The following is a 17,194-nucleotide window of genomic DNA, read 5'->3' as shown; positions in this document are numbered from 1 at the left end:
AAGACTCAAAGAAGAAGAAAAAAACATGCCTGCTGAGAAGCATCCCAAAGAAGTGCACAAGCAAAGACTCAAAGGAGAGAAATGGGTACCAAACATGTCAAGTTATAGCTTAGATGTCTAAAAGTGAATATGTGTACTGTGCTGGGTCGCAGCTGGCGTTGTGCTCACGCCCTGTAGCGGAGGCGAAGCAGCTGAAGCTTGTCACGTGGAATCCAATTCTCTGCGTTCTGCCTCATCATTACTTCTCTTACCTGCAGATCCACCAAAGAGTTTTCCCACACTTCTTTATTCGATTGAAGTAGTTCCAGCGCAGCCTGCCACTCCCCCGCAACGCGTAATGCGCGGAGGGCAAAAAGGACAGCAAGTGACGGATTATGCACGCTGGCGTCCTTCATGGCTGCAAGAGACTCCAACCAGCGTCCGCCCTGCGCCACACAGACGGCAACGTAACTACTCAACTTCAGATGCCGCCGCAACTCGGCCTTGCTACCGTGCTTAGACAGAGTGACGGAAGAGTCGGGAATGGGCACCAGGGAGTTCCACCACGTGAGACAGGCCCTCCACTCTCCGAATCGTTGTAGCGTCAGAACCAATGGGACTGCGGCAGAAGGGGTAAGCTTGTCCCGCAACGCTGGAGTGGAAAGAAGCACTGTAGCCAGCGGCAGCGAACGCATGGTATTCGCGGCCTCCGTTATTGCCTTGACCGTCACCGCCGTTGGATGGATTCCACGTGCTGCCATGAATTTGCTGATCACATCAATCGCCTCTTGCTGACGCCCTTGCCGGCTCAGTATGCCCAACGTGATGTTTACCGAGGCGGCATTGGGGTGAGGCATGGACGCAAGCAGCTGAATCGCGCCCAACCACGAGGACCGACTCTTTGGACTGCGATAAATGTGAAGCAGCTCCTCGTTGTTCGTTATTTCCACCGCCGCGCCTACGCCACCCCCGCCGCGTGTCACCCCCAGAGGGGCGTCTTTGTAGTTGTGGCGATGCCCAAGGCACAGATCGCGTACAAACTTTTTCCACGGCTCCTGCTGAGCTGCGGGAAGCTGCGGAAGGACGCCGTGCTCGAAGGACTCTGCAAGCCCCACCAATTCCGTCTGGAGGGCGGAGCACTGCTCCCCACCGTGCTCCTCAACGCGCGTGCGAGCATCTTGCAGCAACCGACACGCTGCGCCCCAGCCGTCGACATCCGCCCTCGCCGCCAGCATCGCCACCCGCCTCGCGGCAATGCGTTGGGGGCATATGACCACTGCGTCATTCGTGGCGACGTGGCTCGCCTCTCGCCACCTGCCGGCCTGCGCCAGCATGCGGGTCAGCAGCAACGCGTGCGAGCCCGACACGGCGACGCCCTCAACCGCGGCGGTGCGCCACGCGGCGAGGGCCGACTCCCACGCGCCACGATCGGCGCTTGCCTCTAGAAACATCGTCAATACATTTCGCATCGCCCCCCCAGGAAAGATGGCATCTCAACGCGACCCCAGCACCTCCGCCAGGCAGCAAAAAGAGAAAGGCGATGCAAAGGAGGGAAAAAGCAACAATACGAGTGCTCAAATCGACAATCAAACAAACGCACGCACCGCGCCGAGGGACTCTCGGCGCAGTCTAGCACAAAACGCCGCTTGCCTACCAACGCCCGCCATGCGCACCACACGATGCATCCCGGTCAGACTGGATGGGTAAATGACAAACAAGACAAACAAACATCACAAACAACACAGTTGAACAAGCGGAACCAACACTGATGGGATATAAATATAAATATATAAAGAGAGAGAGAGAACAAGGCGAAGTGGAGCAAAAGATGGAAAGAGTTGACCGCTTCAGTACTCGCCTCTTGAGCTGATGTGCAAACACGGTCGTTCCACCAGCATATGGAAAATAAACGCCACAAGAAGTGTTACCGCCATGTAGCCAAACCCTTGCACGATAAACAAAAGAAAATTCATCGTGGCCACTTCATAGGTGCTGGCGTTGCCAAATCCTATGACAACGGGCGCCGCTAGATAGGCGGCCAGCACCAACCTTGAGAGCCCACACCACAAGCGATGTGTGAGGATGCGGTGCAACATGCCGCCGTACCCAAAAAGAAGCGGTAGCGCCAACAGACACAGCGCCAGACACCACGGAAAGAGAATAAGCGACTCATACGCCTTCACACCGACACCAATCCCCGCGCCCCTCTCATCCTCGCGGTGAATGAACCATGCGCTAAGGACACACAAAGACGTGATGGCGAGGCCACTCCAAACAAAAAAAACCCGTATCCGCCGCATTCCCAGGAGTTCCAAGATCCAGTAACTCGCCCTGTCCTCTGCGCCGGCTCCCTCCTGAATGCGATGCACCATTAAAAAGAGGTCCGGTCCAAACATGCGCAGCATCTCAGCACGCTGTCGCAGAGCTCTGTATAAATAATAAAGCATTGCCCCAAGACAGAAGGGAATAAACATGAGATGTGGGAATTGATACACGGTTCCCACAGGCAATGCGTGGTGTGAGACGGCACTGGGAGTCAAAAACACCCTTCGCTGGTGCGATAACTCAATATACCGCAACGCGGCGCTTCCCGCCATTGTAAGAATGAGTAACGAAAAGAATAGACGATGATGCAAATGCTTCCCAAGAAAGTAAATCAGCGGTGCCAGTGCCACGAGTTGAAACTCAAGCGCCACATAATATGAGCATGGGAAACAGCGTTTATTTTCATCAGCAGGGATAATGTTATTGACGAGGAGTAAATTTGTCCACCAGTACCTCATACAATTTGCATACAGGGCAGGAGAGCGTGCAAAAAGACCCCAAAAGGGTCCATGGCCGGCGCCCGACACGGCGTTTGGTAAAAGCATCAGGACGGCAAATGAGATGGGGATGAGGCGAACAAGGCGTGCCACAAGATACTTGGCGTACCACAAGCTACATTCAACGAGCGTCCGACGACACCTACGCCGTTCCGCCCTCACGCGGGCGGTGGGGGACTTCATGAGTAACTCCTCAGAGACATGAAGACGGTGTAACGCCAGGAAGCCAGCTATAAGAAGAAAGGTCCCAACGGTAAAAGCAGCGAACGCCTCCTTCTCAAGAAAGGCATAGAGTATGTTCACCTGACGCGAGCCCACATTCTCCAAGGTGGGAATCTGCTGCGAGTACCAAAAATAGCTGAAGATCATGACCCACATCCATGCGAGTACCCGCCAGCTGTTAAATAAATTTAGGTCCACCTCGGACTTTGGGTGATAACGCCATTTACGAAAACTGTTAATCAGTGAGAGACACAGCACGGTGCGATTCACAAAAGAACGAAAGTCAGGCACATCTGGGATTTCGGCTAAGAATTTTTGTACACTCCTATGTGACCAAAGTGCCTCCGCGTTAAATTCTGACAAAATGCCTGTCCCTCGCGAAGCATCGTCAACACCACCCACAGGTGTTGTTGCGATTACAGGTACTGCTGCTGGTGGTGCCGCAGGCGTTAGAACCCCCTTGCGTCTGACGAAAGATCCGCGAAATGGTTTTGACTTCAGACTTGCGGCCTTTTCATCTTCCGCCGTCGGAAGATGAAGCGAATGTGAAGACCCCCCTTTTTTTTCCGTCTCATCTGCAGCGGACGACTGCCCCAGAGAAGCAAGTAATGGTTGAGATACCTCTGCGCTAAAGGTGGAATAAACTCCTCCCTCTTTCTCTGCGAGGTCCTTCTGGAAAAGAGGTGAATTTGCATCGTTATGCCTTGGGCCCGACTTTTTATCTTTATTTTTAGACTCTAGAAGGAAGATATTGGGCGGCTGTAACACGCGCACAACGGCCCCATCGGCCCCCATCATCACCACTTCGAATGGGATACTACGGGCGGTAATTTCCCAGAAGTAGTCATAGAGTGTTGCCAGCAGCACGAGCAGCGTGAGGAAGCCGAGAATTACCCAGGAGACAATATTCTCCACCTGCGGCTCCGAAGAAGAAAGGCGAGGGCCACAATTGATGTATTGTGCCAGACTGTCTGCTACCTGTGATGCATTAGCGTCAGCACTGGAGAGGATTTCACGGTAGTTAAAAGTTGTATTTAGCATGGGATCCACCACCACGTGCCGCGCAATTTCCAGGAGGGTGCAGGTAGAAGGCAGGCAGTAGCCAAGCAGGCGCGAGCTCCCCCACTCGAACGTTGTAGGGAAGAGTACACAGAACTGCACTCCGTTCTCATTGGGGCATCCGCTGTAGCTCCCCAACATGCCTGGAATGCCGCCAGAGGCACGAAACATGAGCTCCGTTTGGCTACAAAATGGCCGCGCCATTACTGCCCACAGCAACGGCTACACGGACCACCCACCACCACGAGTACTACGACTAACACAGCTTCGCCAAAGGAAGAAACAGCTGGGAGTTCTGAGGACGGAGCTGCAAGCAAGAGCCAAAGGAGGAGAGAGACGTGTCCACGCATCCAAATTTACTTTTCTCCCCGCTCGGGAGTAAATCAAATGGCGCACACATACCAACCAGCATAACACGGGGCAAGACGAGGTTTTCACTCCCTACCGTCGCCTGCGCCACACAGCAAAAGTGGTGCAGAAGCATGAGAAGTAAACAGGAAATACGGTATACCAGCAACAACGGAGAAGGGGCGAAACAGGAAAAAAAAACGCCTCAAGAAAAAAAACAGAGCAAGTAATAATGAAATACAATGAAGCAAAAAGAAAAAACTAACAAACACACACTAGCAACAAGATAGAATTATTGCCGCATTCTCTATATATATATATATATATCCATTCACGCTGCTACTTCTCTATGGGGAATATGCCAGCAAGGCGTGCCCAGGCCAACAAGTAAAGTGTTTACTGAACTAAACTTCAAACAAGGAAGTGCGGGTACGCCAGCAGGAAAGGGGCAAAAGCAAGGAATTAACGTGCTCCTCACTCCCAGCCCTAAAAAAAAAATGTTTTCCTTCTATTTTCGCAGCGATGAGAGACAACGTGCGCGCATAGCACTGATTCTTTTCTTTTGAAGCTACTCCTTCTCTCTCGCTCTTTTTTCTTCCCTTTTGTGCTTAACGTTGCTTCCTCTTCCAGTTTTTTCTATGGGGGGTAATTTGAGTTACTCCTGCGTGATGCTGACAACATCGCCGTCCTGGAGGTTGTAGTGCGCCAAAGGATGTCGATCCAACAGACACGTGCCGTGGGCCCGCAACACACATCGTGTCAGAGGTATCATGGTCTTCTGTTGCACCAGAGCACGAAGTTTGAGAACCTTCTCAGTGGCCGGCATGCGCACCTCCCAGCGAAAACTCTTGTCCTTGTACAGCATCACGAGGCGTGCGACTTCATCCCGCGCGATGATGGTTACTTCCGGTGCGCCAATTTCACTCTTCCCGAGGCCGAGTTCGGTGGTCTCCAACCTGCACTTTGGGTCCAGGAGCACGCCCCCTGCCCGCCACTCCTGGCATGCCGCACGAATACCTGTGCTGTTCTGTACCATCAGCATCACGTCAGAGATGGTGTCATTCACATGCGCCGTAACACTGAACGCCTTGTTGCTGTGCTGGACGCGGGCGATAAATGTGCGCCAAACTCCCTCATCATGTGCTGCCGCCGCCTTTGTGTTTGCCGTTGTTGCGGCTGCCTGTCCCACCACCGCGGCCGCAGCAGCTTTGTTACTATTATTAACAGTAATCGCTGTGGGTACCGCACGGGTCTTCGCGTTGGGCCCGTCCGCCTTGAGCAGCGCTGACGTCGGCGTGGGCTGCGGTGCGGGGGACGAGACCCCATCACTGCCACGCCCCGGGCGTTCTTCACTCACCGTGATGGGCACCCCGAAGGCGTACCACATCGCATAATTGTGAATAAAGTACCGCAGAAAGTCTTCAAAGATGACATACGTCGTGTCGCCAAAGATGTCTACCACGCGGCGCCGCAACTCCATCTCTGGCATCTCAATGGTACGCCCAATAAGCGCGTGTTCAAGCATAAAAATCACGTCATCTCGTGCAATGGCTTGTTCCATGCCGCGACGAAGTGCAAAGAAACAAAAGCGCGCCGCCTCCAGCGGTGTCATACCCGTCACATGAAACGTGCACGTGATAAGAAACTGCCTCAGCTCATGTGGAGAAAAACCAGGTCCTGCCTGGTTAAAGAACACGGATAAAACACGCGCCACACCAGGATCAAGTGCAGCGTGCCCCATCATTACATCCAACAAATGCCGCACATGCTCCATGGAAGGATTCGCCTCCACAATACAGTCTCGCCTCCATCGCCGTTCTGTCGCCCGCGTGATATGCTGATCGGACTCCCAGAAAATCGGTTGATAGGCCCCAGGTGGTACATCGGGTGGCGGCCGACCCCAATCCCTCGCGACATGTGCGTACTGCGCCTGATGCACTGGATCATTAATGAGGCTACAGTGCTCCTCTGCACACAACGGCGTTTCACCTCCCAGTGGCTGGCGCACCAATCGGATGCAAGCAAGAAGAAGCCCCATGTCTCTCCCGAGGGCCGTGCGCACGGCAGCCGTCCACCACACATCGCGCTCCATGGCGAATGAGGCCATGGGTTGTATCGGCAGCGCCACTGCCACGTCGGAGGCGTTGGTGTGGTTCATCGCGTTTTGAATGGTGCAATGAATAATTGCTCGCTCAAGCTGAGTTGGGTTCTGTATTGTGAGAAATAACGGATTCGTGCCATCAAAGAGAAAACGATCCTGTCCCCCAAACTCCACGGAGGTAGAGTACTGGGTGCCACGCTGGTACGTGTGGCCCGGAACAAGCCACGTCGCGCGAAGCACTAGTCCCACGGGGAACGTTGGTTGATTCACAGACTCTGGTGACGCAGTGATGAGGGCGCCTCCGTGCGGGGAGAGTGAAACGTTCCACGAAACGGTCACAAAGCCAAAGTCATCCACGCCATGTTTCAAAAGGTTCGCCACATCCTTTTTAAACAACGGATCAAGCTTGTCGTGGGCGTTGCGGGGCTGCAGCATGAGACGTACCGGTTGCGTGGACCTGCTTGGAGCATGCAGCATAAATGGACACACCGCCTGGCCGTAAGCCTCACCCTGCGCATCCTCCAGTGTGACAAGAACGCGCTGCTCCACGCCTTGCTCACCCTCGACCGTGTCCGTCGTTAATTCCGTCTGTTTTTGCGCCGCGAACAGTGATCTCTTTCCGTCCGGGCAGTGAGCTTTCGCGCCTGGCACCGAGAATCGCAACGTCTCATTGAAAGTTGGTTTTGAGGTGAAGTACTGCCGCCGCGTGGAGGCGACACGATGCTCAGTTGCAACCACACTCGTAGCCACCACCTTGCCTCCCGCAGACATGCCATGAAGAGGCATTGTCTTGCGCAGCGTTGACACACTCAGCTGCGCCACTGGGTCACAATGCAGCAGCCGTGCAGTTGGAAGAAAAGCTCCAAGTATAGTCAACTCTACGTTGCTGTCAAATTCAATCCTGAGCGGTGCGTTTGCCTCCGCGGCCACAGCCGCGTTCATCGCCGGCCGTAGAGCAAGGGACTGCGTTTGTAAGGGACTCAACCGAAGCAAGAAAAAAGAGGAAGAAGGAGGGTGAGAAGTGAGGCGGCATGAGCCGGCGGTGACCGAAGCAGCCGTACACCCCCCTCTTCTCACAGCGGCGAGAGTGCAGATGCGAGGAGAGGAGGAGGGGAAGTGCAGGCCAGCAGCGGGAGTAGAAAGGAGAGGGACTTGACAGCTCATTTCGTCCCTTACCGCCTTGAAAGAGTGTATCCCCCCCACACACACACACTTCTTTGCAACCCCTCGGCACGTTGCAGTCGTTTGCCTCTTCTCATCATGCCAGACCCAGAAATTATATGGGCACGAGCGCCTTTTAGCCTCCCCTCCTCACTGCTGCTTGCATATGCAGCCGCTAAACCCAAAACAAACAGTGAAACGCTGCAGCTAAGGAGAGTTCTCGCATGTGCCCACCCTCCCAGAGGGCCACAAGTACACACATAGAGAAGGAGAGATACACACACACGCACACATACGCTGAGGTGCAAAAAAAAAGAAGAAGGAGCGTGAAACAAAAATGAAAACAAAGCTTAATCAGAGACACCGACACACACACACACAGTTGTATATGCATATATATGCATATATATAGCGGGAGAGAGTTTTCTGTATTGTATCAAGTACTTGGACGACATCCTCCTTTCCAGCCAGATGCATGTAAATTTTTCCTTCTAGTTGCTCCGCCCATTTCATTAGACTGCTCTTCACGATGCCCCTAGAAGTGTCAGTGAACCCCAAATGAGAAGAGGAAATTGGCAACGCCGCGCCTCCTCTTGTGTCATGCGCAACGCCAGGGCGTATGGATAACGCATGCGCCACTCAAGCGCCATCCGAAGCTTGTCGAGATAAATTTGAACGAGCCGCTGGTGGTCCCCCGTGATACTCGTACCAGGCAGCAGATCGATCCGTAGGACGCGGCGACAGCCGTGATCAAGGCATAGTCGTGCTGCCACGCCTGGCTCGCCAGCAGATGTGGGAGTGGAGGCATCATTCGTAACAACTACAAGGCTAAGCGACTCCGAGAGGCACTGATGGCCGCGTGTCAGATCTTTCAGACGCACCATGCCGTCAGCAACCTTAAACATGTGCTCAACAGGGTCACATAGCACCATTAAAACCCGGGCCGAAGGTGACGAGAAGGCCGATATTATTTCCTTACGCGTACATCCAGTAAACAAGGTCCAGGAATGTGAAGTGCCAGGGCGCCATTTCGCCGGGTCCTGATGCAGAGCCGTGGAACAGAGATGTTGGTCATCCAGCGAGGCGGTGGCAGAGCTTCTTGCTGTTGCCAATGATATCTTGCTCGGGGCCACAGCGTCTGCTCGAAGGTTCCCTGACGAGAGTGAATCCACTGCTGATATGCAGCGCACCGTCTTTTCTGGGAGAAACACACAGATGTCCTCCGGTAGGGCGTCAAGAAAGGAGAACTCTTCCTCATGCCGCATGCTGCCAAGGAAATTTGCAACACTTGGTGCCACAACCATTGTAAACTGTTGGCACAAGGGCTCAGAGTTCACCGCAGCGTCGTGCAGCGCGGGGAAAGGAACATGCAGCAAAGTCGGGTCAAGAATAAACGCAAAACATTCCGCCTCATCATTAAAGCAGAGGGCCATTCGAAGTGTGTCTCCAACAGGGGACCAGAGATCTGCATACAGATCCCGCAAGCCTTGCTTGAGTTCCTCGTTTACAGCTGCTGCTTCGGCTGTTAGATCAGGTAGAACCAGTGAGGCGTCTACGGAGCCAGTCCGACTTCGTCGCGTGAAGGAGCTAAGTGAGGAGGCAATCACGGAGAGTCGATTTTCCTTACGGTCCACAGATGCAGTCAATAATGACTCGGCGCAAGTCAGAGATGCCGCATCGCGTGTTGAGGGTGGTGTCAGCTGCTTCTTAGTGTGAAACTCCTTCAGCGAGTAGGCCTGCACCGAGCGTCGAAGAAAAAAAGAACGTCCGGCAGGGCGAACAATAGCAACATATTGTGTGGCGAACTCTAAATAGTAAAATACAAATGTGCATCGCGGAAAGGCCAAGAGAGCAAGATCGATCGCGTCAGCTGGGTTGCGTGGAATCAAACGCTGACGCATCACCAGTGGCATGAGTGACAGCTGCGCGGCTGTTTCTATGGTCTCTAGTGCCCGACTAAAACAAAGCGTTTGCACTTTTGTGCCAGCAGAAGGTGGGAATTCCGGCAGAGTATCTGGAATATCCACTTGGACCGTTTCAGGTGAAGCAACAACTTCGCCTTCCACAAATGCTGGGCGTGTGCAAAGCGAGACTTTGGCGATCGACGTCGTAAGCGACTGCCGGGGCGGCGTTGCTGCTAATGCCGTGGCTGCCGGCGACTGTGTTGAAGGTTTCTCGAGAGGGACGGAAATGTCGTCTATCCGACCCGTGCGTACCAGCGTCACCCTCTTGCTGCTGCTGCTGCTGCTGCTGCTGGGGGCGGTAGCGGTTGCGGGAGGCCCGTCGCCAAGGATGGCGGTGGGGTTCGAAGCGAAGGGGTTATTTGACACCACCTCCCCTCCGTCATCGTCCTCGTCGTCGTCGAGGCGGAAGTCCGTGTCATCGCCCTTTCCACGTAAGGCGCCCGTGTCGCTGCCGCCACCACTCGCACTAGTAGACTCCTGAGACTTCCTTAGAAGTTTTTCTTCCTCCCGCATGAGAACAGTAAGGTCTCCACTCAAAGTTCCCAACTGAAACTCATCACCGCCACCGCCACCGGTTCCGCTGCCGCTAGCAGAAGGGGATGTCGCGGGGGTGGCCTTGCTGCCGGACAGACGACCCGTCTTCTCCACGAGCGGCACTTCCTCGTAGTTGAGATAAAAATTGTGCACGAGCCAGCGTGCTGAGTCTGTCACCGCATTGCGGTCATCTGGATTTATATTTGGAACCTCCGAAAAGGCCGCAATAGCAATCTCATGGTGTCGCTTCGCCTTAAAAATCTGTTTGCAGGAGGCATACGCCAGGGCGAGGACGGCATTGGCATGCCCCACTTCAACCGAATTCCGCGCCTGCCGTGCTTCACTGTCCCAAATCGTGAGCACCTTAATCGCCTTTTGCACCTCCCCGTCTCCAAGAAGAGCACGAGCTCGCGTACTAAACAAGGTTCCTTTCGATTGTCGACACTTGTATTGCACCTTATCCCGTTCGTCAAGGGCCACAATACATTCCTTGAACTGTCCAAGCTGTAAGTAAGCGTCAGCCAGGGCCTCCAGCGCAAAGCGTTTATCTGCAGCAGCATCCACACCCTCTGCCCCAGACGCCAAAGTATCCAATTCCTTTGCTGTGACGATCATCTCCGAATACCTACCTTTTGCACGTTGCGCAGCGATGATGTTGCGGGTGGTTTCACGAAGTATCTCCTGATCCTCATACTCCTTTGCGAGCGCACTCACCTTTGCCCAGTGCGCCTCCGCCTCCCCAGTTTCTTCTGTCGCGGTGTACAGTCTGGCAAGTCGGATATAGGTGTTGTACAACAGCAACGCATCACCCGCCTCTGAGGCGCAGTCCAAAACCTGACGATGATAGTGAATGGCCGTCTTCGGCTTGTTTAACGCGGAGTATACCTCAGCAAGCTTTGCAAAGACCAATGACTCCCTTATACAGCAATTATTTCGTACTCTTTCGCGTTCCTTCTCAGTTTCTGTCAGGGATGATTTACTGCTACCGGTGTGGCCAGGAATGTTTTCATCATCCCTATCAGCGTACATGGCAAGAACGTTTGAGTACTCTTGCAGTGCCCTCTCCCATTCACCCAACATGGCCCAGGCATCACCGCAAGTGATGGTAATAATAGGCTGTAGTGCATTCGTCTCATTTAAAATTTCAGTAAGAAGCCGTTTGCTTACGAAAAGCATTGGCAAGAGTTCATCTTTCGAGGCCATCTCCTCCTTACCCTGACAGGTGAAAAGCTGCGTGCTTGCCCACTGCTTCACCTCTTCCAAAGCACCTCGCATGCGTGTGATTTCGCAAGCAGCACGTTCGCCATCAAACTTGCTTAGGCACTGCGTGTGAACGTCATATGCCTTTAACCTCAACCGGAGCGTCTCTACGCGCTCCTCCAGTTCACAGGCCGGAATGAGCTGCGTGGGGTCCGGTAGCGCATCGGACCACAAGGGCGGGCGAACAGAGGCCGAGTTGACTTTATCCCCAATGAGTGGCTCCAGCAGGAGCGCCGCCTTCTTGGGCTGCTCAAGACGCAGCAAAGCCTTTGCGGCCACGACGAGGGAAGCGGTGACGTCGACCAGGGTGCGACTAGACGGGGGCTTCACTTTGGCGATGCAGCGTTGCAGCGCATTTTGTGCCGCGTACGCGCTGTTTACTGCATTACTGAGCTGCTGACGACGAAGGCGCACGTTAACCTCGTGCTCCGCCTGTAACACGTAGGCAAGAGCGAGGTTGCGTTCGCTTTCCGCCTCGCGGCGAAGCCTCTTCAGCTCACACTCCTTGACCTTTAAAGATTCTGGATCCGTCCCATCAGGAACAGTGGCATCAGGGATCGTTCGCAGTCCCTTTGCTGCTGTTGCTGCTACTGCCTGTGGTGGTGGGGGTGCTGCTACGGATGAGGCCTGTGTCATACTTTTTGCGAATTCAACTGCCTGTTGGAAGGCTAACACCGCACTGCCGTATTGTTTCTCCACCTCAAGCTGTTCGCCTCTTTCCCTCAATGCCACATACACGTCTTCACCTCGTCTTGACCGACGGACATGCTTTACATACTCCAAATACTGCTCAAAGTACTTGGCAGTGTTGGTGGCGTCACCCATGCGATAGTAGGCACGCCAAATGGCGCGAAGGAGGAAGAGCTTCGCAGAGTAAACCCCATGTTGAACAGTCGCGTGGCGCACCACGGAAGTGCCACTTGTCGAGGGAAAATCTTGAAACGCCTGCTCACAAAGTTCAGCCTGTGGAAGGGCGAGCTGGATCGTTTCAAGAATCGAGGTGTCCATGCGGGACACCTCCTGCGCCTGTGCCAGAAGCACCATGGAGTTCAAATAGTTTAAACCGCAACCGCGGCACTTCTTTCCATATGACCACTCCTTCTTGGCATTGGCAAAGTGGGCATGGGCTGCCTTGAGAGCATCAGGGTAATCCCCAGTGGCAATGCGTAGCCTCACAAGCGACTCACGGGCAGCTTGTCTGCAAGAAAAAGAGTAACTCGCCAATGAGAATTCACCTTCCTTTCGCGCAAAGAGCTCTGCCTCCTCAAGGCGTGGCGTAGAGGTGTTCAAGCACTGCTCCACACGCAGGTGCAAGACGACTGCCCATAATTGTTGCGTCACAACCTGCAGCAAATCTTCTTCAAATATTGAAGGCCTGGCTCCAGCCACTGGTACAGCGGCTTGCACAGAGTTTGCACGCAGGGAATGCACTAATAAAGAGTGAAAAGACTGATTTTCCACATCACTTCCGGTTGTTGCTCTTTCCGGTGTTAACTGCGACACGCATGAGACCTTATTTTGGTCCTCCGGCAAGGCGTCACTACCATCAACGACGCCCTCCACCGCAGGGAGAGCGGCATTGGCGCCGCCGTACACATCTACAGAGGTGCTTTGCGACCTAATTAACTCGACAGGTGCGAAGTGGCTTTCCTTATTCGTCTCGTTCATTACAGTTAGTTCCTGTATTTCATCCCATGCTTTTTGGAGGAACTGCAGAGTCTGCTGCCGCTTCTCCTCACTCCAGTACGGCGAGCATAGGGCATAGATGGCCATCCTATGGCAGTGGCAGAGGTCAAACGAGGGTGAAGTGACGTCCTGATTATCGGCCTTCGGCATCGTCGAGGCAGATGACGGCTGTTCAAGGTAGGTCACCCAGGTCATGACGACGCTTCGCCCATACACATTCTCCACCTCCTCCAGAATGTCATCCAGCGAAACGGAGTCGGCATCGCGATCCATCAAGAAAGTTGTGTGTTGCGAGACCGTTTGGGCCTCAGAAGGTTTATTCACCAAGGCCGCGTCTGGTGGAACCTGCGGTTTGCCCTCGGGCACGCTAACAAGGCCGCGCTTGAAGTTTTGTAGAATACACTGAACCAGCTCATTGCCGGAAGCATCACGCAACACCCAGAGTGAGATGGCAACTTCTGCAGCTTTTCTTTGATTCGTCCCCAAGGCCTTCATGAGATCTTCTACTATGTCTTCCCAATGCACCGGAATAGCAGACGCCGTCTCGTGTTCCGCAACCGATGGCGGAGCCTCAACCAATGAGGAAGCGAAAGAATCCTGCTGCGCAAGTTGGCGCCGCAAGATGTGCTGCATAATGACCCATGTGGTGAGGGACTTGACTAAATCTATCTTTTCCTCCGTGTTCCGTATCTCATTCAGCCTGGCTTCACCGCTGGTTTCTCCAGCCGTTTTAGAGCTCGTGACTGGCGCCCCTTTTTTGGACTGGGCCGCTTGTTGAAGAGCCACAAGGCCTGGGCTCTCGCTCCCGTCTACCGTGAGACTTGTCAGAGACGCCACGGGACGGGTGGAAAGCGCCATGCCAGGTGTTGGTGGAGTGGAACCCAGCGACGTCAGTGTGGACCACGACTGCCGAGAGCGCATCATCGCATCCGTGTAAATATCGCGATCCAACTCAAAAAGTATTCTCACTGTTCGATGCACCAGCCAACGCCAGCCTTCTTGTGTAATAATTCTTGTGTCATTATTATTATGCAGATCGTTATTCGACACCGCAGGCGACGGCGCAGGTGCCTCACCCACTGTTGCCTGGTCATGTTCTGCTTCTCCCTTCTTCTCGCAGACACCACCGGCCCCTGCCACCTCCTCTGGTATTGCGAGCAGGCAAAGTTCGAGCGTGGCTAGCATGTCCTCCCTCTCATGCCTCAATGCATGCATGTAGTCTTTCGTGGAGTTTCCACAACAAGCTGAAAATACACTCGTTGACGACTCTGCTGTTGCGGCACCTGTGGTCCTTCCAGAACCCATGTAATCCAACTCAGGGTGTGAGGAGGACATGGCTGAAGCATTTCTCTCGGCCGATTCCAAAACACTGGCAACATAATGCAACGCGGCCTGCTTGTTTTCAAAGGGCCCTATGGCGCCATGTCCTTGCGGTCGTTGCTGCTGTTGTTGTTGTTGTTGCAATGAAACTCCTTGCAGGGAGTTGGGGTTGCCGTGGGTTCTGTTCTCGGCACCCTTCTTAGCTCCTTTTCTCCAGAAGCTTGTGAGGCTCCTGAAGTTCATCGGCAAAAAAACGCACACTCACACAATCGAATTACCTACAGCAAGACAGCAACGACAAGACCCGGGCAATGCGACCTCCCCGCCCACACTTCCTTTCGCTCACTAGCCCACTAGGCGAAAGAAAATAATAGGCCGTGACGGACTTCCACTCCCCTCCTTTTGGTTTCTTGTTTTTCACCTTCGTGCCCCCTCGTGTGCGCGTGGTCGGCGCCGATCGTCGTGAGCACGAGCCGTTGCCCGCAACCCGCACGGATATGATCGTACTGGGGCAAGCAAAGAGGGGGTTCAGGGAACACGCACAGACACACAGAGGGAAAAAAGAGAGAATTCACCAAAAGTGGGAGACGCAGGGCGGCGTGCGCGAAGAAAAAAAAGGAAGAAAAAACAAAACAGAGAGCGAGCCAGATACTGGGAGAAAACCAGCAACCACGCCCGCAAGGAATCGCCCTCACGTTCAGCCAAACCTTACTACGCACAACGACCGAGAGAACAAGAGAGGATCTCTCTCGGCGTTTTAGCCCCTATTGGACTCCCACACTTGTTATTTTTCTTTTTTCTTCCCTCCTCTCTCTTCACCTTCCTAGGTATGTATGTATGTGATGCCGCGCCCCCTTTGCCTTCCTTCGCGGCGTTGGTCCTTCTTTCTCCCCTCGTTCCTAAACTCCGTCCTTTGTTCGCGTGTGAGTATGTGTACTGCCTTGCTCAGTCCTTTCCTACGACGACCTACGCACAAAGGAGAGGGGGGAACAAAAAGAGCCAAGGCGCGCAAAATCCCCTTGCCAGAAAAAATACATGAGGGGAATCAAAGCATAACCGGTAACCTCATCCGCTGAGGACGACAACAGTTAGCTTGGGGGTTGAAGCATCAGCAACGTCGGCCGAGACAAGAGGCCGAGGAAAGTTGCACACACACACACACACACAAACACAGATGCCTACAAAGCGGGGCTTAGGTGTTATGGCACTCAGCGTTGTTATATTTATCTTCACTCTTCCACTGTTCTTGCGACATTTCCTTTTCCCCTGCCAGGGCCAAACCACATGCCCGGGGCCGGCGCCGGCGCAAGCACAGAGACCCTCCCTCTCACCGCCACCCAAACTTCACTTGCTCCACCCTCCTCGTCGTGCAACGGAGACGCTAGCGCGCCGCCTCTGAGCGCCGCCGCCACACCTCCCACGGCCTTACCTCATGCGCCTCTCGCGCCACATGGTCGAGGTAAACAACAGTGCCGTGGTACACAACCTTTTCCCATCCGGGGGGCAGTGGCTCGCCGTCGTTGGGGCACATCGCGGCATAGAGCGCCTCCTCCGAGATTTCATCCACGCTCTGCAGCGGCGACATGCCCAGCTCGATGACAGGCATTCGGCTCTCCGTCCTGGGACGACTGTTTCGCTCCTCCACGTTTTCGGGGGACCGCTCGCGGTGCACCGGGAAGCCACGTCGCGACATTGGCACGCACAGGCAGCGACACAACAAGAGAGACCCGGAGGCTACTGGAGTGCGATGGCTAACACCAACACTTCACTCGCACTGTACAGGCACGCACACGCACACAAAGAAGAAGACAAAAAAAAACACACACACAAAATAAGAAGGCGAGAAAGGCCGCCAAGAGTAACATCCCTCTCTCTCTCTCACCATACCAACATGAAGCACTCCGCAACCCAAGAACAACATGAAACAAGAAAAACTTCACCACAGCAAAACAAAGAGAGAGAACACATACAGTCACACATCAGTAACGAGTAAATACATTCAGCTTTGAAACGCAAGCACACTTACCCCTTGCTCAACACAAACCACATCAGCAACTTATCGAGACCTTGTAATCCCGCAATATATATATATATATATATGTCTACATTACTCCTTTTCTGACTCGGATAGCAGCGCACAGGAATGTGACAAAACATAAAGCGTCCCCCAGCTAACAGCAAACACTACGAAGAAAGCGAGTACAAGTGTTCTCAATAACATCCTCAGCAAGGAAACTTATACATAACGAAATACTTATCAAAACCATCAACAGCAAACCAAAGGCAACCGTTGACCATAATAGTGCGCAATTCCGCATCATCCATGCATACTCGATCACACTCACCGTCCTGGAGGAAGCAACAAGCGTCAACTCGCTTCGGCATAAGCGTCTGTGTTCCTCAGGGTGTCCATTTCATTGCTGAGACTTCGGTTCTGGCGGGGCGGGGTTCGCACTATTTTCGCGATGCAGCCGGAGTGCGTGCGCACGGCCGTACTCCGAAATCACCTCGGACTTTCCGCAGTACGACACCTGCAGCGGCTTCTCGCGCTCCATGTTATAGCGGTTGTGAAGAGCCATGATCGCACAGTCTGCCTCCACCGTCGAACCGAACTCCACAAATGCACTGCCCTTGCTACGACTGGTCGCTCTATCGCGGAGTATATTTACGTGAAGCACTTGCCCGTAGAAGTCGAAAAGGGCGCAGACGTCCTCTTCAGTTGCCTCAAAGTTCAGCTG

At 53.8% G+C, this 17,194-nt stretch overlaps 6 protein-coding genes across 6 annotated transcripts, besides 5 other annotated features; all 6 read right to left on the bottom strand.

The window, feature by feature from the left end:
* Positions 1-164: 164 nt before the first annotated feature.
* Tco025E_03444 (uncharacterized protein) lies at positions 165-1,448 on the bottom strand (the record flags this gene model as incomplete). The annotated part of the gene is made up of 1 exon (XM_029370362.1): positions 165-1,448. One exon carries the CDS (start codon positions 1,446-1,448, stop codon positions 165-167), a length of 1,284 nt encoding a protein of 427 aa, XP_029229480.1.
* A 241-nt stretch (positions 1,449-1,689) lies between these two features.
* Positions 1,690-1,723: a microsatellite.
* A 103-nt stretch (positions 1,724-1,826) lies between these two features.
* On the bottom strand, positions 1,827-4,286 carry Tco025E_03443 (transmembrane protein NRF-6; the record flags this gene model as incomplete). Its single annotated transcript, XM_029370361.1, has 1 exon — positions 1,827-4,286. One exon carries the CDS (start codon positions 4,284-4,286, stop codon positions 1,827-1,829), a length of 2,460 nt encoding a protein of 819 aa, XP_029229479.1.
* A 452-nt stretch (positions 4,287-4,738) lies between these two features.
* Positions 4,739-4,757: a microsatellite.
* A 328-nt stretch (positions 4,758-5,085) lies between these two features.
* Positions 5,086-7,473, bottom strand: Tco025E_03442 (uncharacterized protein; the record flags this gene model as incomplete). The annotated part of the gene is made up of 1 exon (XM_029370360.1): positions 5,086-7,473. The coding sequence occupies one exon, from the start codon at positions 7,471-7,473 to the stop codon at positions 5,086-5,088; it is 2,388 nt and encodes a 795-aa protein (XP_029229478.1).
* A 135-nt stretch (positions 7,474-7,608) lies between these two features.
* Positions 7,609-7,680: a microsatellite.
* Positions 7,681-8,216: 536 nt separating this feature from the next.
* Tco025E_03441 (uncharacterized protein) lies at positions 8,217-14,699 on the bottom strand (the record flags this gene model as incomplete). The annotated part of the gene is made up of 1 exon (XM_029370359.1): positions 8,217-14,699. The coding sequence occupies one exon, from the start codon at positions 14,697-14,699 to the stop codon at positions 8,217-8,219; it is 6,483 nt and encodes a 2,160-aa protein (XP_029229477.1).
* Positions 14,700-15,603: 904 nt separating this feature from the next.
* Positions 15,604-15,629: a microsatellite.
* A 208-nt stretch (positions 15,630-15,837) lies between these two features.
* Positions 15,838-16,149, bottom strand: Tco025E_03440 (uncharacterized protein; the record flags this gene model as incomplete). Its single annotated transcript, XM_029370358.1, has 1 exon — positions 15,838-16,149. One exon carries the CDS (start codon positions 16,147-16,149, stop codon positions 15,838-15,840), a length of 312 nt encoding a protein of 103 aa, XP_029229476.1.
* A 387-nt stretch (positions 16,150-16,536) lies between these two features.
* Positions 16,537-16,564: a microsatellite.
* A 306-nt stretch (positions 16,565-16,870) lies between these two features.
* On the bottom strand, positions 16,871-17,194 carry Tco025E_03439 (RNA-binding protein; the record flags this gene model as incomplete). Its single annotated transcript, XM_029370357.1, has 1 exon — positions 16,871-17,194. A coding segment is annotated over one exon (324 nt), but the record flags the coding sequence as incomplete, so codon positions are not given.

This window comes from Trypanosoma conorhini (assembly GCF_003719485.1).
Source record: "Trypanosoma conorhini strain 025E chromosome Unknown Tco_14.4_contig_00156, whole genome shotgun sequence".
Taxonomy (NCBI): Eukaryota; Euglenozoa; class Kinetoplastea; order Trypanosomatida; family Trypanosomatidae; genus Trypanosoma; species Trypanosoma conorhini.
The sequence above is the reverse complement of the archived record's forward strand: the minus strand, read 5'-3'. Positions and strand labels throughout refer to the sequence as shown.